Genomic DNA, 27,785 nt, shown 5'->3' with positions numbered 1-27,785 from the left:
ATCTAAATATTAACAAAAAGTGAAAACTGTCCAGCCAGGTGTGTATGTGGAGGTGGAAAAGCCATGATCCTTACCTGCAGGGGAGGGTGGGGCAGCCCTCCTTAGTGCTCATTGTGTCTCTGGGGGCAGCTACTGTCCCGTGGTCCTGCACCCTGCCCTCCCCCAGTGCTCACCACACCCCCACCCTGGGCCGGGTCTTCTTGCTGCGCCCCCCATGCCTGGTCTCTCTGCAGCCCTGCTTGCCTGTGTGAGCCTCCAGGATAGGAGCCGTGGAAAAGGAGAGAGCCCAGCACGTCAGGGCCGAGGGAAAAGAGAGCTTTGGGGACCAGGAGCAGAGGGTGGCAAAGAAGAGCAGGAGGAGTCAGCAATAGTAACAGAAAACATAAACATGGACAAATAAACATAATACAAAGTAGCTGTCCTCTCTCTACATGATTGAAAAATTCCTGTTATGTTTAAGCCAGGGTAGGGGCCACAGGAGATAACCAATCTTGCTACTTTATAGATATACTTCTTTTTAACCAAAAATATTATCCCACTTATAATTTATTTCCCACTCTTATACATTTGAAATAATTGTCAGATTTTTCCAAAAACTCAAAATCTGTCATCAACAATAGAGGCACTTCAGAAAATACTACAAAGGACGTATATTCAGACTTTGAAAAACAAAAACCCCACAGGTTGCAATGGTGACTTGACAAGAGTCTCAAAACTGTTGTGAGTTCTTGGAAGGACTCAGCCTATACAGGTATAAGCCTTAATTGGGACAACATTCAGGTCAATATGCAGATTCTTATATTTTTCCTCAAAAAGCCATATTTACTCACATATATGGCATATGCCATAAAGATAACTTGATTTCATAATTTTATTTTTATTTTCAGGAGAAAAATGAAAATGCCTCAAGTTTTAGACACCTCTGGACAAGCACTAACAGAGGTGATGACACAAGACTCTGCCAACCATAAAACACAGACAACTGCAGGCTGGACTGAGTGTTAGCAACACGACTGTAACAGTTTTCACCATCTAAAGACGGTGAAACACCCCCAGGTGTAGGAAAGGAAACACCCCGAAAATACATAAAGGTCAACTTGGGGACACCAAATAATGTTTCACAAAAATAGCAAGTCCTCGGAAAACATCTTAGAGAAGTAAACAGGAAGAGGAAAGTGTAGAAGGGAATAATGGGAAGGACAAGGAAGAAAAGGAGAGAGATGGCAGTATTCACAGACATCAGAGGGACAAGGACACAGATGAAGGGAGGAGGTGGAGGACACGGAGGGACACACGTGAACGGAAGGAGGAAGCATCCCCCAGTTAATGTGGAACAGCCCACTGGGTCATTCTTTTCTCCAATCTCATGAGGTATTTCTTTATGATATTTTTGAAGACTCCCTTTCGACTTAGAGGCCACTATACAAAGTCCACTCTGAACCCACCTTTGCAGTTATCTGGAACTCCTCGTGCTCTTTCAGGAGCTCCTGGGTGTGCTGTATACTGGAGCCCGTGGAGGTGTGCGTGGAAAGGTAGAACTCGCCATTGTCATGGATCCATTCCAAAGCCTGGAATGGGAAGGAATGAATGGAGTCAGAGGGCTAAACATTCCTGAGAGGAGCCCAAAGCCCCGAGCACCTCATTTAAAGGTCAAATCACAAACCAAGGCTGGCAGCATCGAGAAGCATTCCCTCCCAGACAGACAAGTTTCTGAAATAAAACTGAAGTCTGATCACAATTACAAAATTTTTAAAAAGGACATTCTAGATGGTTATAATGGTATCGCTTATGTTGCAACAATAAAAAGTTTGAGTTTCTTAGTATTCCATGGTGTGTATGTGTCACATTTTCTTTATCCAGTCTATTGTTGATGGGCATTTGGGTTGGTTCCAAGTCTTTGCTATTGTGAATAGCGTTGCAATAAACATACGTGTGCATGAGTTTATAGTAGAGTGATTTATAATTCTTTGGGTATATACCCAATAATAGGATTGCTAGGTCAAATGGTATTTCTGGTTCTAGATCCTTGAGGAACCATCATACTGTCGTAATGAACTAATGTACACTCCCACAAAAAAAAAAAAAAAATAGTTTGAGTTTCTTGTAACCGTGAACCTAAAGGCACAATAAAAGTACAATGAAAGAAACCACTACTATGAGCCTTTTTCAGGAAAGGACTAGAGTGGAGAGAGAGGGGAGGCAGCCGCCCTGGGGAGCGCCCTGGAGCAGAGGGGCAAGGGGACATGGCCAGGGCAGCAGTGGGAAGCGGGACGGGACGGGACAGGACGGGGCTGAGAAACCCAGAGGTCTGCGCCTCCTGCACCTGGTGCAGGAACAAGGAGCGAAGGAGGAGGCGGGGTGCGGGGAAGAAGGAACTGAGTACACCACACCTAGTCGTTTCTAACAACAAGTAAGACAAGAGGGACATGGAGACAGGGAACCGAGAGTGCAGTTCTGCTTTTCATAAAGTCACTGTGGAGCGATGTCAAGGATGTAACTGGGATTTATGAATCCGGAGACCAGAAATGGAGGCCTGGGCTGGGAGACAGCACACAGAAAGAGACAGAAGAGGAAAGAGAGATGAGAACAAGCCACAAATGAGCGCCAAGAAAGGCAATGACCAGAGTGGGAGATAGGAAGGAGAGCAGCGAGGCCTGGGGTGGGTGGCCAGCAGGTGGGAGGGGCCTGCACCAAGGCAAGATCAGCGAGAGCCCTGGAGGCCGGTCTGCGGAAGCACTGGGTATCCGCTGCATATTGTGACAGTGAACAGAAGCGGAACGGCCGGAAGGCAGACGGGGCACCACCTGCAACAGCACGCACTTCAGGCTTTTATTTTCGGTGAATAAGCAGACTTTAGGAAAATGCAACAATACATTCCATTATCTTTCTCTGCCAACAGAAATATGTACAATTGTGCTTCTCTATAGCTGAGGGATTGTCTTTCAATGGAGAGATAATATAGTTACGTGAGAAAAGAACCTGAAACCATCTCTAATTAGAAATCCAACCGGGCCTCCAATGATCTTAAATATGGTTAAACTGTCTTAATAAAATGTTAAGAGAGTGTAATTTACCAAACACGACTGCATGCCACCTGGCTGTTGGGAACGTGCTGGCTACACCTGGGAGGAGAGAAGGGCCAAGGTGGGGCGCCAGATCCCCGGCCTAGGAACCCAGTTCATCCAACTCTGGGAACTGAGCCGTTCTGAGCACGGGCTGCGTCCTTCGAGACTTACATTTTTCAAAACGGAACAAAAGCTGTTCCTTAAGTGGGAAACCTCTGCTAAGAAAGTTAATTTTTCTTCAGCTAAAAAGCATGTATCCAATGCCTGCTCTGGATCAGCTGCATATGAGGCTGCAAGCTGGATTCAGAAGATGGGTCCGTGTCATGGTCAGAATGTGGGTCAACACCAACTGTCATCACAGAATTGCCCTGGGTGACTTTAAGGCACCCAGACCAGGGTCGGGCCACACACAGACACTGGGGGAATCATCTTCTCCCCTGTGCTTCCCTCCAGACCCCCCAAATTCTGGATGAAAGTTTACGGATTCTTAAGCTATCGCTAAGGCAAAACAGAAGTGACAGGAATCTTAATATTTAAGATGGGGTCAGATTTTACAATAAAATGATCTTCTTCCATGACTGATGATACAGGCAGAAGCACTTCATCCCAAAATGACTTAAGAAGGGGATACTCCAAATGTACCCCCTTGATACATCAACACTTTTTGACTATACTAAATTATTAGAAATTCTGGGCCAGGTACGGTGGCTCATGCCTGTAATCCCAGCACTTTGGGAGGCCAAGGCGGTCAGATCACCTGAGGTCAGGAGTTTGAGACCAGCCTGGCCAACATGGTGAAACCTCATCTCCACTAAAAATATAAAAATTACTCAGGCGTGGTGGTAGACGCCTGTAATCACAGCTACTTGGGAGGTTGAGGCAGGAGAATTGCTTGAACCTGGGAGATGGAGGTTGCAGTGAGCTGAGACCGTGCCATTGCACTCCAGCCTAGGCAACAAGAGCAAAACTCTGTCTCAAAAAAACAGAAAAAGAAAAAAGGGAAGATATTCTGTCACATTTCCTACCTAATTTTAACTTGATTAATCGGAAAAATAAAAACTTTGTCTTGAAAATATAAATACATCAATATAAAAAAAAAAAATCCATGGTATTTACCTAAGTACAGAACCAAGATTCCCCAATAATTTTTAAATAATCCGCATCATTATTACTTGTACTTTGCTGTCTTAGAGATGAGGTAAAGACAGTAGGGGAAGGCACACTTGCTGAGGGTCAAAATCACTGAGTGACATGCTTTTACCAGGCTGTGGGGTTTTCTTTTTATAACAAACTTAACTAGAAGGCTATACTGTTTGTCATTAGAAAGTGGTTTTCAAGATGGTGGAAACGTCAAGCTCAGCCTCTCTGTGGAGACAGGTGTGAGCACGGGGGTGTGGGGGGAGGCTGGGCACCAGGTGTGCACTGACCTGCTTGGCACTCCTCTCAAAGACCACGTACTGCTGACACTGGTCTAGCCGTCTCTTCCTCATGGTCCAATAATGCAATACCCTGTTCTCCCGTTGGAAGAGCTCATTCAAGATATCTGAGAGGAAAAAGAAAATGATGTATGTTGGTGCTTGCAATCAATTAAAACACCCACAAAATTCCATTCATTTTTATTTAGACTTTAAGGCAAATGCCATGGCAAGACAGCACGATAAATAAAGAATCACTCTGCTTTCCTGTCTCAGTGAGCATGTCGACCAGACCTCTTCTCACTCTCACCTCCATTCGATCATCTTACGATAAAGAGACCACTGGAAATTTAAGGTCAGTCTATAATACCTCTGGCTGGATGGATTCGTGGGATATGTGTATTTTGTAATATGAATTCGACATAATGCACGATTTTATAATATACAATTCGACAATGGCTGAAAAAAAAATCAGCATTTTTTTCAAGACTATTAAAACCTTGTGTAGATGGAGTTTTATACAGATTAAAGGTTGTATCAAAATGGTGGAGTAATAATCAACAAGGGTGGATTAAAAGAAAAACCAGGCCAGGCACGGTGGCTCACACCTGTAATCCCAGTACTTTGGGAGGCTGAGGCAGGCGGGTGGATCACCTGAGGTCAGGAGTCTGAGACCAGCATGGCCAACATAGCGAAACTCTGTCTCTACTAAAAATACAAAAATTAGCAGGGCGTGGTGGTGGGTGCCTATAGTCCCAGCTACTTGGGAGGCTGAGGCAGGAGACTCGCTTGAACCTGGGAGGCAGAGGTTGCAGTGAGCCAAGATCACGTCATTGCACTCCAGCCTAGGCGACAGGGCAAGACTCTGTCTCAAAAAAAAAGAAAAGAAAAAGAAACACAAAACCATAACCCCTTAGGAGAGGAAAGGACATGAAGTGGGGAAGCAGAGAAGCATGAAGTTATAAAGGCAAAACAAAACAAACAAACAAAAAAAACCCTCATTATACAAACATTTAAAATGTCATAACCAAACAAGAACCACCAAAAACTGGTGCACAGACAAAAAATTTTTAAGAATTGGGAACATATGACACAGAATAGTCAACAGAAAAATGATGAACAATTCTTTAGAAGAATGAGCAAAGCCTACAAATGTGAAGTTCACAATTTAAAAAATACAGTCACCAAATATACAGGAACACATTTAACCTCAAAGGATGAGACCATCTTTCACTGCTTTCCTGGCAGACGGATAAGATCCAGTGTTGGAAAGAGTAAGGGAACAGGTAATCACGATCCTCTATTATGGAGGGAGAAAAACTGAGTATGATGACCCCGGGGAATGACACTCAAAAGGTGCATGCATACCTTTGAACTGGGAATCTATCTCTCAGATGAACAGTGCTCACACAAGTATTCAAAACTGTTTGTACAAAGATGTTGGAACACTGAAGCGCTGGTTAGAACAGTGGAAAATGGGCAGCAATGAATGACCCATCAATTGAGGGACAGGTCAAATTAACTTCAGAAATGCTATACTGGGTATTAAAAAGAACAGCAGATCTTTAAATTCTGACATAGAAAGATGACTAAGATATATTATTAAGTGAAAGATGCAAGTTGCAAGGTAATATAGTCCTATTTTTGTAACAAATTAAAGTGGGATGGGTGAGTGAAATATACATGTTTATATCACATATTTACATTTATATGCACAGACAGGTTGCACAAAAGTCTTGACAGTGGTTACCAGTAGCTAAGGAATTAGGTAACTTATATACATTTGTACACTTTTTGAGTTTTTGACACTAAGTCTGTTTTGCTCTAGAAGTTTATGAAAAAACAAAAAACTTAAGAAAAAAATTCCCAAGACTGAAACTGCAAATCAAATAAAGGGCTCCTGGTAACTTTACTGTATTGGAAAACCATTAATATAGGAAGTTTTCCACAAACACTTACTGAGTTCCTAGCAGGCTGTACTTTGTGATAAGAACAGAAGAGCAGCATTTACATCCAGCCTAACAACAGACTCTCTCAATACTACCTCCAAAATGAACCCCAGATTTATTGACTTTTCTCCATCTCTACCATTATCACCCTAATACCACCATATTCTTATGGTGACAATATGGTGTTATCATTTTTGATAACAATAAAAAATGCCTTTAGACACTGCCAACTATCCCCCAGGGACCAGTGGTCACGCTGTTATTTTCACTCCACTGAAGAGGTAAACTAGTTTAGTGAAATAAATTAAAACTTTGAAATCTGAAGTCTGCTAAAAAATTAAGCTATCACTTACATGAAAATACTGCACATGAAAATGAATACGAGCTAACACATTTTTTCTAGTCTCTCATTTCCACAGTCTCTGCCTGAGCCAGTACTGATTTTGGGCAAGTGAGCAGCCAACAGTGCTAAGTGCCCTCTTGGATATGGGGCTTCCTCAAGCTCCTGGGGGTCCTCTGACCACGTGGTCTGAGACTCTTCCTTGCCTGTGCCCTGGGGTTATACTGTCTCTTCTGCCACCATTACTCTTACAGGAACTTAGTGCACTGATTCGAGCATAAATAAACCTTTCACCCCCAAGTAGGCTCTGAGGGAAACAGAACACTTCTGTTTTAATTCTTCACAGCATCCAACATTAGGATATACAACAGCAAAGGCATAATGAAGATCTAACGAGGGAATAAACGAAACACAGTCTCCCTCTCACACACAAACGTGTGTCAAACTAGCGCAACCTAGAAAGGACCACAAGATCTTCAATCAGAAAAGACAGGACACAACCAACAAATAAAAGCAATATTGAGAGATGGGTGAACTTATTTCTATAGGAAATGAGCCAAGTAAACCAATTATCAATGCAAATAACTTGCTGGCCCAGAAGACCTATTCATGCAGAAAAATGGTTGCTTTTGTGAGCTGCACATTTTCCCAGAAGAAAAGGCCCATCAATAAATATGTTTTACTGATAGAACTTAGAGAATTATAGTGGTGTAACAAAATTATTTTGTGACAACTAACAGATGAATCAGATGAGCAGACAGTAGAATGTAACGTAGAAAGTTTTTGCCAATCTTATTGTTTTGGAAAGTGTGAGATGAATCATTTGCTAACGGATTATCACAATTTTTTTCCTATAAAACCAAACTCAGGCTGTGCAGCCCTGATCAAAGTTACTTCCTTGTGCCTTAGTTTCTTTATCCATTTTCCTTCCACATCAATCCTATTACGATTCAGTATACGTTTTCCCAGACCTTTTTCTAAACACTTACATATATGCACATACACACAAACATGGTTTTATAGGTTTTTATATTCAAATGATATAACCTATAGATTATTATTTTTCAATTTGTTTTTATTAACTATGCCTTAGATATACAAAATTAATAATACTTTATAGTGATAAAATTGGGATTATTTTCTCTACTTGAGCTTTTAAAAATACTTTGCCTATAGATAACTCTGGTTTTCCCTTTCCCCCTATTTACTTTTCACTTACTTTAACAAAATAGCCAATGGCAGTAAACATCATCCTGAATTTGCATTTTCTCCCTGTTTATATTCTTCAACTTATTCAATAAATTATCAACCTATTCAATATAATATCAGCCTATAAATGTTTAATCTTTTTATTATTAAACTAAGATCATTAGTAAGGACTTCATTAACATGAAACGGACATTTAAAATGAAACTGAAGTTGAGAGTTCAGAACACATTGTGCAGGCTCCTTTTGTCTCTTGCCAGGCATGCACTGGGCCACCCCTGGAGATTCCCAGCTCTACTCACTTTTCACTTGCTGTTCAGGAGCTTTGATGTGCGTCACCATTCCTGGCATGTTCACACTGTTCCTATGCAGGTATTTCAGGAAGACATCTGCATTCCTCCGAGCAAGGGTGCAAGCCTAAAAAACAACGGAGAGCAACATGTTGCTAATTTGACTTCTACAAATGTGTATTTGGAGTACACATCACCGGACTCTAACATATGTCTTTACCTAAAACATTTATCTGGACACCTTCTGGTTTAGAAAATGCATAGGAAAAAACCTAATTCAATTAAAAAAAAATCTCTCTCTCCTGAAGCCCTCGCTCTGATGACACCTGCTGCTACATTCTGCCCTATAGAGAGGCCCATGGGGCAGGAAACAGAGGGCAGCCCCTGGCTTATGGTCACGGAGGAAGGGAAGCCCTGTCTCTGTCCAGTCTAGAGAGGTTTGCACACCTGGCCTGCCCCTGGATCACGGCCTAAGGAGCGACTTTGAGCTGCAGAACTCAGCTGGGCTGTGCCTGGATTTCTATATAGGGTAGACAGAAAACACTTTCAGTTTTGGGGGGGTCATATAGTCTGTTTCTCCGTCACAACTCAAACAAACAACAGATGAAAGCAGCCACAGGTGACAGGTAAACTGTATCAATGTGGCCCAACTTAGCCCTCAGTTCAGAGTTTGCCAACCCTGGTTGAAACTTTGTTATGTGATGTTATTGTGGTAACTGACAATATGTGTTTATGTTTATGCAGCAGGATAAACCAAACCAATTTCATTCATATATTTTAAAATAAGGGTTTTAGATAAAAGAATACAAACGTAAAATCAAAGAAGGTAAGGAAAAAACCTTTAATTATATGTGAATTGGAAACATCTTGTGCATTTCCTGTTTTGGGTCTGGAATTAATCTTTTCTTCAAGGAGCTCTATCTCCTTCTAGTGTTAAATGGTATTTAGAGCCCACAGTCTAGTCATTCGGGATGATCAGGGCTTTGAGGTTGGTCACTGCTTCCAGACTTTTTCAGTAGATGGAGCGAGGCTATCTTTTTTTCAATTAAGAGAAAAACACATCATGAGTCTCCACTGATCCGTGTGAAATTTCAAGTTGTCTGATATGGCCTGGCTCTGTGTTCCCACCCAAATGTCATCTTGAATTGTAATCCGAATTGTAATCTCCACATGTCAGGGGGAGAAACCTCGTGGGAGGTGACTGAATCATGGGGGTGGTCCCCATGCTGTTCTCGTGCAGCAAGTGAGCTCTCACAAGATGTGATGGTTTTGTGAGGGGCTTTTCCCTGCTTCACCCTGTACTTCTCTCATTCTTCTCCTTCCCGCGCCACGTGAAGAAGGATGTGTTTGCTTCCCCTTCTGCAGTGACTGTAAGTTTTCTGAGGCCTCCCCTGTCCTATGGAATTGTGAGTCAACTAAACCTCTTTCTTTTATAAATTACCCATTCTCAGGTATGTCTTCATAGCAGCATGAGAATGGACCAATACACTGTCAAACCAAACAACAAGGAAGATGCTGAAGACTACGAGGGTGATGGCTGAGGATAGCTAAGCAACCTGCCTTGAAAGGGCTCCTATGGATAGGATGAGCTGCGTGTTAAAAGATACATGACAGTGACTGCTTTGAAACACACCAAATATATTTAAATCCATGATGATACTAACAGAAAGTCATATGTAGAAGTTGCTATGGCAACAATTCATTATCCTGAAAATGGCAAATAAAAAGGATCAAGAAAGTATTTACTCTGCCTTTTCTGGACAAATTCTATTTTAGAATAACCAAATAGCTGAGAGGGAATAATTCTAGCTAACAGAGGCCAAAGGAAATGATAGAATTAGAGTATCACCATTTTGCAATTTCTAAAAAACAGTTATTACCACTGGGTACTAACCCCATTAGCTGAAAGGCTGATGGGAAGTACAGAGGGATGAACGGCACTCACCATACTTGAACCACTGATCAATCTTCTTACCAATCACAGAGACAAAAGAGAGAACTAGACATTATATGTCTCCTGAGTAACCCCATAGGAAGTACAAGCACCACTGGCAAGGTTTTCCAAGCTCGCTTGCACACTCTCTCTCTCTCACAGCCCCGCCTCTCTTTCTTCCCCCCGCATTCCACCCACCCCCCCGCAACTTTCAAACCAGCTCTGATCAAGGCTCACAACCTAACAAAAATCTAGAAATTGTGGATGGTGCTAAATGACCCCACAGGATGTAATTACCAATCTGGAATGGGGGAAATGCCTCAATCTGAGGAACCTATTTCTTCAATTAATTAAATAGTAATGAAAGAAGGGAGTATTGTTTAGATTAAAAGTGATTCAAAAGACATACCCAACCAAATCAATTATGTGGATCCTGTTTGAATCTTAATTAAAACATGTATAAAAAGACATTTATAGGCCAGGTGTGGGGGCTCACGTCTGTAATCCCAATACTTTGGGAGGCCAAGGTGGGAGAATCACTTGAGCCCAGGAGTTTGAGACTAGCCCGGGCAACATAAGGAGACCCCATTACTACAAAAAAACACAAAAATTAGCCAGGTGTGGTGGCAAGTGCCTATAGTCCTAGCTCCTAGGGGGGCGGAGGTGGGATGATCACTTAAGCCCAGGAGTCTAAAGCTGCAGTGAATTATGATCACACCAGTGCACTCCAGCTTGGGTGACAAGACAAGACTGTGTCTCAAAAAAAAAAAAAAAAAAAAAAAAAGACATTTACAGAACAATCAAAAAAATTTTTAACAATGCTGGATTTCAGATAATATTAAAGAATCACTATTAATTTTAAAGATACGATAATGGTATTTTATTTGTATTTCTGAAAGGAAGAATTTAATGTTTAAATTCACAAATAAAATGATATATCTAGAATTTTAAATAATCCACTGAAGGTGAATATATGTCCATATATTGATAATCAGTATAGCTGGGTGAGGAGTAAAATAGGAGGAGAATCCATTCTCTCTCCTTTTGTACATATCTTCAAATTCCCATAATAAAAAGGTACTTAAATATCCTATACACAAACACCACAAAATTCTAGTTGAACAAAGGGATCCAAAAAGGCTTGTGATTACAGGTGCTCCTTGATTTACCCTGATAAACCCATTGTAAGTTAAAAAAATCGTAAGTCAAAAATGAGTTTATTGCATCTAATCTACTCAACATCACAGTTTAACTTAGCCTAGTTACCTTAAATGTGCTCGGTTTAAGCATACAGTTACCTTGGCCTGCAGTTGGGCAAAATCATCTAAAACAAAACCTATTCTATAATCACATGTTGACTATCCCATGTAATTTATCGAACACTGCACTGAAAGTGAAAATCAATGGTTGTATAGCATTTGACGTACAGGTTCTACTGAACGCATGGCGCACTGGCACCAACAAGTCCAAAAATCACAAGTCAAACCATCGTAACTTGAGGACCGCCTGTATTTTTGTTTTGTAATTTTACCTAAATAGCTATCTTAATTATATGAACTAAGTGGCATTCATTTTTCTTTCATACTAAACAGATCCTGGACAAAGAGGGGAAAATTCTAATGATTCCACCTCGAAATCCTAACAGTGGTCAGCATTTGGTAAACTTAAGCAGTAGGGCATGTTGGGGGCAGGGGCTTTAAAAAGGTGTTGACATAGTTATAATGAATGACCGTGGAAACTGTGATGGTTTTTTCACCCCTGGAGCTTGCTTAAAAAGAAAATCACGGCCGGGCGCGGTGGCTCACGCTTATAATCCCAATACTTTGGGAGGCCGAGGCGGGTGGATCACGAGGTCAGGAGATCAAGACCACGGTGAAACCCCGTCTCTACTAAAAATACAAAAAAAAAAAATTAGCCAGGCGTGGTGGCGGGCGCCTGTAGTCCCAGCTACTCAGAGAGGCTGAGGCAGGAGAATGGCGTGAACCCGGGAGGCGGAGCTTGCAGTGAGCCGAGATTGCGCCACTGCACTCCAGCCTGGGTGACAGAGTGAGACTTCGCCTCAAAAAAAAAAAAAAGAAAAAAAAAGAAAAGAAAATCACTATGGTGGGAGCACAAAGTAAGTTACCAGATATAATTTCCAAAGAGTTACAATGTATCCTCCCAGACTAAACAATAACTCTGTCAGATGATGGACTTCAGAAAAAAACACAAAAAGTGTTATGTATAAAAGGAAAGTGGTCAGAGAGGTGAGAACGCTGAAGCAATGAGAAGGTAAGGAGGAAAAGTGACCACCACCCCTACTTTTAATGGGTCTGGGTGGTGATAACAAGCAGAGCCTCAGAAATTCTGTAAGAGCCCAAGAATGCAACATAGAACATTCAGCACCAAATGTTGCTAAATGTTTCAACTACTTTGAAAAATTTAACTGTTCCAAAGCACATCTGTGACTATATATGACTAAATGTGACATATATAAAAATATGACAGAGCACTGTAGTCCCAGCTACTAGAGAGGCTAAAGAGGGAGGACCGCTTAAGCCCAGGAAGTTCAAGGCTTCAGAGAGCTGTGACTGCACCACTGCACTCCAGCCTGGGTGACAGAGTGAGACCCTTTTTCTGAATTTTTAAAAAAAAGAAAGAAAGAAAAAGCAGTCTTGAAAAATTCCTCATTTAAAGCTTCTCTGAGAGAAAACTCCCAGCCTGGTCTGCATGTGACACATTTCTGGTCGGAAGCGTTTCCTGAGTAGGTATCAGTGACTGCCACCACAAGCCATGTGGCGCTCACACCGCGTCTACTCCATGCCGTGCGTACACCTCTTCTGAGATGCAATCTTCATTCCCTATGAAGGGAATGAGGAGGCTGAGTTTCCAAAGGAAGATTATTTTAAGTTATAGGTATTGTTTTTCACCAAATCAATCAACCAATCAATCACTCTGTCTCCAGAATCACTTGGTATTGTGACTTCCAACCAATCCTTATTCATACAGATTTCTAGCTATTTCCCTGTGAAAACCAGAAAGACAGGGCAATCACACATGAAAAAGATTTTAAGGTTTTCTTTCTTCAGCTGACTTCTCACTGACGCGACACTGCCCCTGTTACATTCCACAACAGGCAAGAGGTGTGGGATGGGGCAGGCTCCCTTGGGAAGTGATGACTGTGCCACGCGTGCCTGGCAGGCAGGAAGCCTCTGATGGGTGCACCGTCCCGCAGCACTGCCCCTACCTTCAGGAATGCCTCCTTCTGCTCCAGGTGCTTGCTGATCATGGGCGTCACGTGGTCTGTCTCAGAGTTTGGGCCCAGCTTATCCGCCCCGCCACACCAGTCTTCTTCTCTCTTGTACTCCTGTTCCAGGCTCTCAAGGACGCTGCAGACCTGTGAGCAGGAAAAGTTTGAGGCTCAGACTTGGCATCTGCCATTGCTGACTGGTATCCCTGGAAAGCCCTTTCAGTCGGGCTCTGGGGATGAAGGGGCTGTCAGGAGGATCAAGACCATAAGAAGAAGCCAAGGGCTCTACCTAGCTGGAGAACAACTACAGCGTCAAAAGCAGGCAGATCTTTCAGAGCAAGAACAAAACCAAAGCAAATATCCTGTCTCTCTCTAATGTGCTTCAGGTCCTATGTTTAAATGACAAGAAGAGAGGTGTCTTCTCAGCTACTTTCTAGCTTATTACTCTTTGACATCTAAGGTGCGCAGGAATAACTTTAACTCCAGAATGCCTTTTCCCTGCTTGACTTGCAACTGCTTGGTTCAGTAATGATGAATATGTTAACAATGATTGAGTTGTCCAATAAATTAAGCTCAAAATAAAGTATCAGTGGAGAGTTGAAGGAAGGGAACCTCTCCCCTGACCTGCTCTGAGGTTTTGTAGAAAGCGACAGAGGCATTGACGAGCTTGAGGCGATCTTCCATCTTGAGCATGAGCTGCTGCCAGTGAGACGCCACCTTCTCGGCGCAGTCCCGGATCATGTCCATGTCATAGTGGTTGGCCTGTAGCATGGCTTCTGCCTTCTGCTGCACCTGCAGGGCGCTCTGATGGGTCTTCTAGAGACAGAGAAGAAAAGGGAAGGCTTATTTGTCAGTGTCCCCACTGACTAGAAAGGAACCAGGATGGCTACAGTTACTCTGTTCTTCATAATTTTGTGGAAATACCTTCAGTTAATACTCACTAGGCCGCTTCTAAAAGCACAGCAGACAGTTTAGCAAAAAAGGTTTTATGCCCACAAACAACTAGGTCTATGTTTAAATTAGCTAATGAAGGATGAAATTCATCAGGACCTCCCAGAATGGGTCTCAGTTGTAGGGTTCTCAGTCTGAGAAATAGCAGGAAAGACCCTTAACAGCCAAAGAAGCGGTTGAAATGTTCAAGTTTATTATTCCTATTGATCCTTCTCATAATAGCTGCTGGAAGCAAATGAACAAGTAGAGAAAAGGTGGCCAGAGTGAATGCTTTTTATTTTCACTTGCAACTTAAACTCTGGACTCCAGTGAAAAGTTTTCAAGAACTATTGATTTTAAAAAGGAAAGAAAAAACAAAAGGCTAAGAATGAAACAACTGTGTTCTCTGGAGGTCCATGCCATCTGATAAATCTATGCAAATGGCATGGCAAATGCAGTAAGATTTTGCTCATCTGTCTTCACTAGAAGAGCCAGGATGGGCTGAGAGGTCAGCTTCTCTCCAGTGAGGCCGTAGAGCCAAGGGAGGGGGTGGTCAGGGAGAGCAAAGGTCTCTAAGGACACAGATTTTTTTTAAACAGTAGCAAAACCTCTCATTTCACCTGAAAAAGTACAAATGATCCCATAAAACACTACATACAATATATTCTAACCCTTTACCCAGACACAGTGATTTATTACTTGCAATTTAATTACTAGAAATCCCTTGGCACAGTATACAGATGCCCAGAGTCTGCACCTCAGGAAGAGGTGTTAATGCCTGTCCAATGGCACCAAGCAGTTGACAATAAATTAATCCAGGGAATAAATTAGTGGCAACTTCTATAGCTTTCTTCTCTGGCTGACAACATGTATGTGAGCAGAGCAGGAGATAACATTTCTGTAATTAAATGTTCTTTTTCCTTTGACATTACCTCACCACTACCAATCAGAACCATTACCCGTGTGCCCTGCCCATACCAAAAAAATAAAAATAATTAGTCCACATGCTGACAGTGAATTGGATCAGGCCTGGAATTGGCCTGAGTCATTTTGCGACAGTTCTGGCATGGCAGTGACCCTTGTCAAGGTGAACGAGGCTGCTTTTAAGCAGGAATCTGAGGAGTTTTGCTGTGGGCATCGTTTACTGACTGACAGTGAACTCATGATATACACCTGGTCTTGCTGAGCTCTCTGCTTGGTTGAGGTTGGTAACATAGCAGAAATATGCTTATAAGACCAGCAAGGTTAGAAAACCTCAGCTGAGACTGCAACATGGGCTCTATGGTTCTGAGCTGTTCCAGATCAGAGAAAGTGCATCTTGCCAGGGCTCCTACAATAGGAGAATAGGAACCCCCTAGCCTCCGAGACCTTTGGGATCCTTGCAGTGAGGCTGCCTGGCTGGGATGCAGATCCTCATCTCACCGTGGCACCACACTGTCTCCCTCTCCTGCAATCAACTGCAGACTTAGAAGCATTGTCAATTTGGGTCCTCTGAGTCGTCTTTACCAAGCCAGCCCCGTGTGGTTCCCATGGTCAGTGCCATGTTGGGGGATTCAGGATATTTGTCCTAAGGAATGAAAGAGCCAACACACAGACAGGCCTAGCGCCCTTACCTCAATGGCATGCTGGAACTGCTCGTGCTCTCGCTGGAGCTGCTCTGCCTCTTGTAATGAGCTGGCTGTGATAAGTCCGGCATTTAACATGGACTCTCCGTTGCGGATCCAACCCAGCACCTGAAACATTACACAGGATAACTCCAAGCAGCAGACTTTCCAGAGAATCCTGTGGACCACCAGGAGTGAGATACGAGCATGCAAGATAGTCCAGTTGCTCCTGGAAGGTACAAGGCACTGATGCCTTCATCATCCTAAAATCCTGGCAACAGCCTGATGTTCTTCCATGGTACCTGACTGCAAGTGCTGCATCTTTTTAATTAGTTCTGCTATTTTTAGTAGCAAATGGGAAATGAAAAGGTGGAGGGTCCAGTGGATTGTTGATAATTAGTCCACGAGTCAAAACAGATTATGGGCCACATTTTAGAAAACCTACTGACACCAAGAATTCCCTGATAATCAAGAAAAGCATTTTTCATTCCCTTCTAATATTTTTAGGATTGAAAAATTGGCAAATGCTTGAAAAAGGGGAACTAATTTATTTCACGAACTCATTTTCCAATTTAACTGCAGTGTTGAATGGCATAATAACCAAGGTATGAATAACACTGTGCTGCAATGATCAGGTTCAAACCATGAGCTTCTCAACTGCACACACACTCAGAGGAAGTAAATTCTGACAGTGGAAACCACAGATTGTGGGAGGTCTTCTGGATAGTTAGGTATGGCAGAGACCTCAAGTAACCTATATAATACCTACTGCCCTCTCGTTTACTTAGCACAGAAGTACTTTTATTGTCTAAGCCCTCTCCCAAAGTTGGGGCTTTACTTAGAAAAACTCCAACTAAGTAAAACCCCAACTTTGGAGAGAGGGCTTAAACAATAAAGCCACTTCTGTGGCTGGGGTTTTCTAAGTAAAACCCCAACTTTGGAGAGGGCTTAGACAATAAAGCCACTTCTCAGCTCCTATTACAGCTTGGCTACAGTAATGTACAAGTCTAGCCAATGAAAGCAAAGCAGGAGTCTCTGGGGAAGTTTGTGAAAATATCTCTTTTCTGATAGAGGGGCTGCCTCTTTCTCATTATGCGTTCCCCTTCCTGATAATTTGGGATACGGAGGTGATGGCTGGAGCTACAACAGCCACTTGGCAACCAGAAGGGAAAGGCCAGCCATCACCAAGATCTCAGCCTAATGTACCATGCGACCACTAAATGCAGACAAGCAATCTTCTGTATCCTGACTTGTCACATGGGGAAAACACCTTTTCAAAGTCACTATTTTTTAGTCTCTGTTACAGCCAAAGGTGAATCCTAAGGGATATATTTATTTATTCCGTTATTTCTTAAATAAATTGTATTGTGTTTTGGCAAGAAGGAGCACTTTGTTAGCAGGTCACAACACTTATTTACATGTAAAAATACCCACACTACAGATGGCATGTGGGAGACTGAAAGGTGCTCTTTTCAGCAGTTCTGACTGAAGAGGCTACCTGCTCTGATGTGAGTGCCACCTACTTCTGCACCACCTCCTGCTCATGCTCCAGAGGCATCTTAAGTCCCCTCCAACCAAACTTATTTTCTGTTTGCTTTCTCTGCATCTTTCAGGGCACCATAAGCTTTTCTCTCCCTCCATCAGGCCAGTTAATAAAATGTCATATCCATGCATAGAAGCCCACTGGCACTGAGCCAAAAGCAATCCCTTCCCCATGTCCCATTTTCACTTTGTCATGCCATCAGGGTGTAGTATTACGGTAACCTGATAACACAAGAAATGCCTCAGGCATCTGGAGTCTGAGAAGCAATCCAGATCCTAGCAGTACTGGGCAGAAAAAGTCATATAAGAAGCAATATGCTCAGGGTTTCAAGCAAGAGACAGACTATCAATACTGAAAGAAGCCAAGGGCTGTTACCTTCAAGCGCTGCCTGTGCTGGGTGAACAGCCAGCCAGCTGTCCTGGCCACTGGCTCCCTTTTCACACATTAGGGATGGCTGTAATGGAGGGTGTGTGTATGTGCGCATTACCTTACATGTCCGGACAGCTGTGTTCTGAGCAGGCACAATGCTCCCCAATGCTACAGGTCAGAATTTCCAGGAAGTCAATGAGGTATCAAGCGTCTGCAGCGCAGCCTCCCCAAGCATCTAGTTGTTTGCTCACCTGTTTCACTTCTGCCTGCAGGTGGCGCAGCTGCACGCACTGCTCCAGGTGTTTCCGATGCTGCTCTGCGGCTAAATCCAATTCCTGCTGTTTTTCATGAAGAAACTCCAGCAGGTCCTGGACCCGAGTTGCCATATCTACATCTCTATCGCAAAGCAGCTCCACGCCTGTGGACATTAAAGGGAGACCCTAGAATTCAGCTAGCACTTCAACCTTCTGGTCTCAAAGGGCAGATGGCACAAAATCTGCTTTTGTGAATGATCTGCCCAGCTGGGGGCCAAGCCATTATGCTGAAGGGTAAGTTCAAGGAGGGCAATGTGTGTCAAAGGATGTATAGGCAATCAATCCACATCCACATCCCATCTGTTTCTACTCCTACACTGATAACTGGGAAAGTGTAGCATTCTTTACAAATGAGCGAATTTCAGGGTTTTTTTGTTGTTATCCTCATTACATGCAGTTTCCTCTTTAGTAAGCATTTAATTTGTGTAAAATGAATAATGCACTATGCAGGTTGTTGCTAAGTTTCTAATACATTTCTGAACCTATAGTGACATCTGCTGGTAAATAATAAACTAAAAAAATAAAGAATGTGAAAATGTTTTCCTGGGATTTATAGTTCATTTACAGAGATACAACATATCATTGTGTAAAATTAAAGTTCATGATACTTAAAATAGTATGTGAGAATATCATTTAACCATGTTAAATGTGACTGTATTACATAAAAATGCAAAACATTCTTTTAAAGAACAGGTATCTATAATACCTACATCATAGGAACTAACAAAATTTGCAGTCATCCCACTGAAATAAGCTGACTTGCCATGACGACATGAAGAAATCACAACGGACACAGATGGAGTGAGCCCTCTTACCAGAGGCCTGGACCTCATTGACATACTGCAGAAGATCTTGCCCTTGGTGGATGACATCAAAAGTCAAGTTGTTCATGGTCAAGGCTTTGTCTGCATGGTGCTGGAGGCGCTGCTCTGCGATCGTGAGATCTTCTGTGTCGAAGTCATTCATCTGCTGAGAAAGCTCATCATTCCAAGACTCAAGGTCTGAGATAATCTGAAAGAAGGAGGTATTTAAGATCAAGACGAAAAATAAATATACGCAGCCACCTCTCACTCTGTACCAAGTAAGGAAGGAAGAGATGTCTCTCTGCCAAAGGACAGAGACGTCAAACACTTAAGATGCATGAGTTTGGTGGTATAAAAATCACACCTCAATAAAGCTGTTTAAACAAATTAAACATAAATAAATAAATGGACACAGAAGCCAGATGAAGGGGTTCCCAATGGCCAAAGATACTGAAAGAGAAGATAAATAATTTTTCTCTTTGGGTATCTAAAGAGAAAAATTACCAAAACTATGTAAAATATATTGTATATACAAAAATCCAGTAATATTCCTAATGGTGTTCAAAAATAGTAAGAGAAGCTAAAAGTCAAAAAAAAAAAAAAAGAAAAGAAATATTTGGTATCTACTAGAAGTAGACAGTAAATCGGCTGGGGGTGGTGGCTCACACCAATAAACCCAGCACTTTGGGAGGCCAAAGTGGGCGGATCACTTGAGGTCAGGAGTTCAAGAACAGCTCGGCCAACATGGCAAAACCCCATCTCTACCAAAAAATACAAAAATTAGCTGGGTGTGGTGGCATGCGCCTGTAGTCCCAGCTACTTGGGAGGCTGAGGTAGGAGGATTGCTTGAACCTGGGAGGCAGAGGTTGCAGTAAGCTGAGATGGCACCATTACACTCCAGCATGGGCAAGAGTGAGACCCCGTCTCAAAAAAAAAAGTAAACAGAAAACCAATCATTATCCTAAATATTGGTACTTAATTAAAAGATAAAAGAACATTTCATAATGAGGAATTCCTCTTTATAGATGAATCTAGCTATTAAATGCAGAAAGAATAATAAAATTGGAAAATTGTTTTCACGTTCTCATAAGCAATGATCATCAGCGCATAGTAAACTGTCGTGAGAAAAAGGCTGAGGGGATTTAACCACAGAAGGCTCAGCATAATGGTGCCTGAACCGGCCTCAGGGTCCCAAGGGAAGTGGGATTAGACAGGCCCAGCCTTCGCATGGGGAACTACGATGCACCACCTCGCAAAGACTCGTGCACAAAAACAGAACCAGAATCAGGTCTTTGCATCTAACTTCTAAGTTTAGAGGAAACGCCAGGGAAACTAAAAGTTACACAATCTAAAATAATACAAGTGAACAAACACTGAATGTGGGATCTGGTTCCTTTGACAACCGATCTAGTTATTTCAGCAAATGATGGCATGAAAAGAAGAGGAAGAGGACAAAGGACAGACAATTCTAGATTAAGAAACTGACCATTAAACACAAAAGCCAACCTCACGTGCCTCCTAATTGAAGCACCCACATCAAAGATCTGAACACGCTGGGAGTCGATGACAATAAGAAATGACTGTTAAATTGGGGAGATGTTTAGTTGATTGTGGGGATGTAAGAAAATGGCCTCATCTTTTAGAAAAGCCATTAGGAGTGAAAGAATAAGCTGGCAATGATTTTCTCTAAAATACTATAGCACAGCCATAACCAAAGAAGGTTAACCAGGCTGGTACAACTATGCTGAATTTGTGGGACAGACACACGGTAGTTCCACTGTACTGTCCTCTGTACTTCTGTATAGCTTTGAAGACATTCATTCATTCAGAGATGGAGTTTCACTCTTGTCACCCAGGCTGGAGTGCAATGGTGCAATCTCCCCTCACTGCAACCTCTGCCTCCAGGGTTCAAGCAATTCTCCTGTCTCAGCCTCCCGAGTAGCTGGGATTACAGATGCATGCCACCATGCCTAATTTTTGTATTTTTAGTAGAGACAGGGTTTCACCGCGTTGACCAGGCTGGTCTTGAACTCCTAACCTCAGGTGATCTGCCCACCTCGGCCTCCCAAAGTTCTAGGATTACAGACGTGAGCCACCACGTCTGGCCATAATAAACTTAAAAAAAAATTATAAAATCTAAAAAGCAGGAAAAGCTTCTTGCGAGAGATGATGACACCACCCGCTTCAGTGGAGTGACATTTTCCGTGGGTCCTATGCACCTTCTCCAGAGGAGGACTGTCCACACTGGATCTCCACCCACTTCTGAGATGGAGACACTACTCCAATTGAAAGACAAGAGACATGAGGGACTTAAAATAAATTAACCAGGTAACAGATCAATTCTACCATCGACATAACTCCACACTCCTATGGGCCGTCAGATGTGGCATCTTCCTGGATGAGAGGAAACCCAGCCAAAGCCTGAACTGCTCAGATTTTCATTTTTCAGGATTAAAGAGAACAGAGGTCCTCAGGCTGTGATCTTCTAACAGCTTCTGAACCGTATCTGAAGCTAGCCTGAGACTGGACTGCAGGTATAGCTTCCTCTGCTCAGGATGCACTCCCCCAGGCTCTGGCATGCTGGCTCTATCTAGGACACTTGTAATTTTGTGGCTTCGTTGGGGGAAAAATGTATGTTTTTGTTTCCTAATCTGGTTCAATGAAAGGGGAAGTACTTTCATATACTTACGATAAATACAATTTTTTAAATATTAAAAATTTTTTTCTCTTTAAAGTAGTATTAAGATAAATGAATCGATTTTTTTTTTTCAAGTATCAAAATGTCCTGGAAGAAAAACTGCAACTAATGCTTCTGGTTGCTGTGTTTCCTGGCTGAAAATATTCAATATGCAGCCAAGTTTTACAAAAGCGAGACCTTTGAAGTCAGAGAGGAGAGTGGGGCTGGCTGGCCTCCCGCTTATTCTGTGCTGCTACCTTGGGGAGGACACAGCAGGCCCTCACAGGGCAGAGGCCGGCGTGCAGGTGCCTCTTCTCTGCATGGCTTCACGTGGATCTAACTGTCAAGACTTTGAGAGCATCTGAGCAGGTTTCACCAAGCCACGTGTTTAGGGTTTGACTCTTTTCTTGTTATTCACTAATGATGAGAATGAGCAGAGCCAAGAAGGTCTGTTGTTGTTAATGAAAACAGTGCCGGAGATTTAGACAAGTGGCCAAGCAAAGGCACCCAGGAGAGTACTGCGCAGGGCTGGTCTGGTCCTTGCACCACAAACCAAAACCACTCCCCAGGGCAGGCCTATAGACAGGCCCAGGAGAAGCCACACGGCCCACTATGGGCAGAAGGTCCCTCCTGTACTGAGGTGACTGAGGGCAGGCTACGCACAGCCCTGCCATCCCCAGCCCAAGTGCCAAGGACTGCTGATGAGTTCTAAACCAGAGACAAGGAATAAATATTGAGAGGGTGTGCTCTACAGGTGTCCATCAGCAGTCACAGAGGACCCACAGGGCAGCCCAGAGGTATGTGGAGGAGGCCTTCGGGCTGTCACAGCCACCAGCTGTATGAAGCGGCCAGACTCCAGGAGAGCAGGCTCACCCGCTGAGGGGAGCTTTGGCTCCTTTCGTCATGTTCCCAGGTAAATTCGCGTTCATGCGATTGGACTTCTGCTCGCACGGTGTCAAAAAAGCAAGCTCCTCTTAAGCACAGAACCCAGAGCCACTCTCTTTTTGTTGAAGAACGATAAAAGACACCTGTAAGTTCCTTCTCCGGTTCACGTATAAGGTGCAAAGGTCCACGTTTAGGTAAGAATTATGGACAATCTAAGAACACCTCTTTGGGGGGAAATTGGGTTTTCTATTATCTAAAATGCTACGACCACAAGTCAGGATTATTCCCACTCTGGGAGAGAGAAGGACAAGAGAAAGACGGAAGGAGAAAGGGAGGAAGCAAGGAAGATAGAAGATGGGAGAGAGAGAAAAGGGGAGGGTGAGGACAGGAGGAGAGGGGGGAGGATGAGAAGATGACAGGGAGGAAGAGGAAGACTTGCTGCCTGAAGCTGATGCCTGTGCCTAAGCGGAGGACAAGGGAGTGCTGTGTGTGACCCAAACAAGGTTTAAACACCCCAAGGCCGAGAGAAAGCTGTGCTGGCTTCCTTCTGTTCCGCTCAGCGCTTGCTGGGCTCTGCTCTTGCCACGTGAGTTGCCTGCTCTATAGTTTCCAACATTAGCGCCCAGGGCTGAGCATCCCCCAGCCTCACAGGGACGATCCAATTCCAGCCTCCAGGGACCCTCTCTCCCTCCCACACCCCCTCCTGATGCAGAGGGTGGGGGTGTGGGTGAGGACACAGGAGCTCAGCGGGACAGAGACAAGAGGGCGCCAGTGCTGTGGAGGAAGCCAAGGGCTCCCACAGGCAGGCAGGCGCCAGCCACGGGACACTCACGTCGATGGCGTCCCTCTCGAAGATGCGCAGCTGCAGGAAGAGCTCCAGCTTGATCTTGCGCTCCTGGAAGAGCTCCTCCATCTGCGACTGCGCCTCGTCCAGCTGCTGCAGCACCGTCTCGATGTGGTTGATGGAGCTGTTGTGGGGGGTCTTGTTACTGGAGATGGCAGAGTCCCTGCGAGAGCACACAGAGGAACAGGAATTGGATGAGAAAGTCACACATTGTTAGATACCAGATCCGGCCACGCAAATCTTCAGGGGAAGAAAGCTGGCAGGAAGCTGCACTGCTTGTCTCAGAAAATGGAATGGGCTGCTCCCCTGCAAAACAATATTAGGCTTCCTCCTTGGAGCAATCCTGCTGAATCTGAGGATACACTGAAGAATTTCTCTGGCATTTTCTGAAATCACTCGGTAAGAAGGCTAATAATTATAGAAAATTACTTTAGAGTTGTATTTTTAGCCACTTTTCTTCTTAAGTAAAAAATGGATGATACCTGGTTAGTATAAATGACAGAGTCATATTGGACATGAGAGGTTAACCTTTAATGCAATCAATTACGCCTTTATTAAGTAACTGCTGCCTGCCTCTCTCAGCAAAATGAACATCACGTAAAGTTATCAGTCAACGATCTGATAAATTTTCCTGAGTGACACAGTAGGGGGTTAAATGGTCCCCCTGACCCAATAAAAAAAACTTGTTTCCAGAGGAAACAAAACCAATCCTGGCTCTGCCTCCATATCCTGCTTGGAAGAGCACTTGGGGGTGGGCGTCCGCCCCATGCAGGCCTGACTGAGTCTGGACTTTGGGAGGTGAATACTGCTCTGCTCTAGACCAGCCTGAGGGCGCAATCCTCGGAAGCTCACATTAATCTGGTTTATAAAGAAGTGTCAATCATTACTAATTGGATGTTAAGAGAAAATATTAAAATTAAATTATGTGGTTTATTAGTCGATGTTATAATGAAAACTATTATGATGTTAAACTGTAAGGAGGGAGAGAAGGGAGGGGAAAAGAAGAGAGAGAGGAGAGCCATTTCTCTCTCCTTTGCCTTCACAGACACTACTTGCTCTGCACTCGGCTGGACAGAGAATCAGAGCTGACAACTCACAAGGGTAAAAGGGGAAGGGGAGTCACAGGCAGGGTTTCAGAATCTGTTTGGACCAGGAGAGGGGCGAGGCCCACCTGAGCTGCTGGATGAGGTCCTCCCCTTCCTTGATTACGTTGACAGTCACCTGCAGGGTGGTCTGCTGCTGCTGGCCGAAGCGCTTGATGAGGTCCTGCACCGCCTCCACCGACTCGGCATACACGTCGTCCAGCAGCTCCTTCTGCAGCTCCTCCAGCCACGTCCACAGCTGGGGAAGGGGAGAGGTGGGTAAGGCCGGCCGGTCTGGCTGCACCACCAGGTGAGCCGCCCGGTGTCCAAGGGGCCCCAGCAGAGATGGTGTATGACTTGCCCTGGGAGGGGACTGGTGACAGACCGCTCCCAGAGGGAAGGAAGGAAGGACAGGAGGGAGGGGCATCCAGTCCCACTGCCAGCGGAACACATGCACAACAAAAGCAGCATGCCACCGCTGCAGGGAGGAAAATAAACAGGCGAACGGCGGCAGCACTGTCACAAAAGAGAAAAAGGAAAGGGAAGGGAAGCTGCTCTTTCCCATTCTCCCAAGGCTCAATCCAGAGTGCGGTGGAAATAAGAAAAGACCCTCAGTCCGCAGAAACATCTGCTGACATAAGACAGCTTCTCTGACATGAATCGGGCTCTTACTTAGCAGGTGGACACTTTTATTTCAATTTTTCATTATTAAACCACCGATTTCCCCCGGAAGCACACAGAAGGAAGTGCACAATGTGGTGAAAGGAATTCACCACCGAGCCTGGCCAGGGACCAGGGTGTGGAGCTAGGGAGGTGACAGCACTAGCCCAGGCCCCACGGTCAGGCTGCCAACAGTTCGGGCCTTCGACAGAAAGAGTGTGCATGCTGAAAAGACGCAGACACCTCCACTGCCACCACCATAAAACAGGCTGCTGGAGACCTAGATGAGCAAAAACACCCTGGAATGAGAGCGGCAAGAACGACTTTGGGCCTGGTGGGAGCTGGGGAGCAGAGCCTACTTCCTGAAAGTCCATTACCTCCTGCAGATCTCTGGGGTACTGTTCATGGAACCGAAAAAGACAATTAATTACACTAAGTGGGCCCTGGTGGCTTGGCAGTGGTTTGCATGTAGAGAAAATGCTTTCAGCCTCCTCAGGGACTAAGAGTCAGCTCACGCATCTTCTGTATGTCTAGTGGGGACAGCCGGCTCAGCTGGCGAGATGGGGCAAGTCGGGACCTCCCGCTTGACACCCTGTCCAATGCCTGCTGCCTCAAGGCTCATAAGTCAAAACCGTACTTGCAGAAAGAAACTGTGTGTGCATGTGGTCTTCTGTTTCCAAGCCAAGCTTTTTACAAAACGGCTTTACTGAGGACTAACTGACATACTATAAGCTGCACAAATGTAAAGTGTCCAACGTGAGTTCTGACATTTGTCTACACCCAGTTCACCGTGAGCCTCTCCCTCACCCCAAAGCTGGCTGATGCCCTCTGTCATGCTCCTTCCCTGGCACTGACCTGCTCTCAGCCGCTGGAGATTACCTTGCGTTTTCTAAAATAATTTCTAGAACTGGAATGTGACATTATGTACTCTTTTTTTTTTCTGTCCAGCTTCTTTCATTCAGCATAATTACCCTGAGATTTATCCACCCTACTGTGTGTATCAAGGGTTCATTCCTTTTTGCTGTCAAATAGCAGTCCCTGTATGTGTGAAACCACAATTTATCCCTTCATCTGCTGGTGGACATCTCGGTTATTTCCAGTTTGGAGCCACTACAAATAAAGCTGCTATAAACATTTGGGCACAGCTTCTGTATGAACTTATGATTTCCTTTTTTTTAGATAAATACCTAGGTGTAGAATGGCTGGATCATATGGCAGGTGTATGCTCAACTTCTTAAGAAACTGTCAGGCCGGGCGCGGTGGCTCACGCTTGTAATCCAAGCACTTTGGGAGGCCGAGGCGGGTGGATCACGAGGTCAGGAGATAGAGACCACGGTGAAACCCTGTCTCTACTAAAAATACAAAAAATTAGCCGGGCGTGGTGGCGGGCACCTGTAGTCCCAGCTACTCGGAGGCTGAGGCAGGAGAATGGCGTGAACCCAGGAGGCGGAGCTTGCAGTGAGCCGAGATTGCGCCACTGCACTCCAGCCTGGGCAACAGAGCAAGACTCTGTCTCAAAAAAAAACAAACAAACAAACAAAAAAAAACTGTCAAGCTTTCCCAAAGTGGTGTATCATTTTTTACCTTCCCACCAGCAGCATATGAGAGTTTCAATTCCTCCACTTCCTCACCAATAACTGATGTGGTCAGTCTTTTTAACTTAAGCCATTCTAAATGAGTAGTATATCTCACTATGGTTTCAATTTCCAATTCCCTAATTACTAATGATGGCAAATCCAAGCTAAGCTTTTAAGTGTTCTTTTGCTGTCAAACATAACTTTAAAAACACACTATTACCAGATGACTTTGTTTGTCTGAAATATGCATAGAGAAACTGACTTCCATTTTTAACACAGAAAATCTTAGTATCAATTCCATACTACAATTTGTTCACTGAGCAATATTTACATACATAAAATATACTTTTATTGTTATGTGCAGGTCAATACACATTTAAAATATAGCAGGCCAATTTTAAAATAAGAAAAGTGCTGGCAAAGAAGTTATTTTTCAGTCCTGTTACCCAGCGTCCTAAGAATTTTACTGAAAATATTAAAGTAAATAAAACATTTGTTAACTTTTCTCATATTATCTACCTATTTTTTGTGTCTAAGTTATCAAATTTCATATAGTTAAAGAATTTTAATCAATGGAGTTTTAGAGATAGGCTAGTTCAAAATTTTCATTTTATAGATTAAGGAAGAGAAGCCCCAGGTGATGAAGTACTATGCCCAAAAGCTGGTATCAGAAAGAATACTCAGCCACAGTTGGCATCAATATTTAATTCCACATGAAAATGCCACTCACCAATTCATGAAATTTGAACTGATGCTCTGCACCATCTATAAAGGGTTTATAATCAATAAGATGCTTTCTTGTTCTTTTGTTTTCCTCTAAATTCTCATGAACATGGCAACTGCATTTATAAATAGGAAAGATCATAGCATGAAGGACTCTTCCAATTTGCACTAACATTTCCCATGAAAAACATTCTAAGTTGCTAAGTCACATGGTATAGTAGTAACAGTATTATAAGATTTAGAGTAAGGCGATCTGGATTTAGGAAATGCTTTACAAAGCATTAGCTGTGTGACCTAAGAGATCACTTAATTTCTCAGAGACTCAGTTTGCTAAAACAGGGATCCTA

General features: G+C 43.6%; 1 protein-coding gene across 5 annotated transcripts in view; it reads right to left on the bottom strand.

Annotated features, from left to right (window-relative positions):
- Window positions 1-27,785, bottom strand: part of TRIO (trio Rho guanine nucleotide exchange factor) — a 363,663-nt gene that overhangs the window by 125,278 nt on the left and 210,600 nt on the right. For all 5 annotated transcript variants that reach the window (XR_004030403.1, XM_030813916.1, XM_030813917.1 and 2 more), the window contains exons 12-21: window positions 24,568-24,737; window positions 23,385-23,559; window positions 19,003-19,198; window positions 18,125-18,291; window positions 15,971-16,090; window positions 14,052-14,243; window positions 13,425-13,574; window positions 8,278-8,392; window positions 4,493-4,608; window positions 1,446-1,568 (exon numbers count right to left, since the gene is read on the bottom strand). Coding sequence is in view for 4 of the 5 variants with exons in the window: in XM_030813916.1 (XP_030669776.1) it covers window positions 1,446-1,568; window positions 4,493-4,608; window positions 8,278-8,392; window positions 13,425-13,574; window positions 14,052-14,243; window positions 15,971-16,090; window positions 18,125-18,291; window positions 19,003-19,198; window positions 23,385-23,559; window positions 24,568-24,737 (1,524 nt within the window). In the remaining variant the exon portion in view is untranslated. The remainder of the gene's footprint in view (window positions 1-1,445; window positions 1,569-4,492; window positions 4,609-8,277; window positions 8,393-13,424; window positions 13,575-14,051; window positions 14,244-15,970; window positions 16,091-18,124; window positions 18,292-19,002; window positions 19,199-23,384; window positions 23,560-24,567; window positions 24,738-27,785) is intronic.

Source organism: Nomascus leucogenys, chromosome 6, assembly GCF_006542625.1.
Source record: "Nomascus leucogenys isolate Asia chromosome 6, Asia_NLE_v1, whole genome shotgun sequence".
NCBI classification, from domain to species: Eukaryota; Metazoa; Chordata; class Mammalia; order Primates; family Hylobatidae; genus Nomascus; species Nomascus leucogenys.
This window is presented reverse-complemented; position numbering and strand designations above follow the sequence as displayed.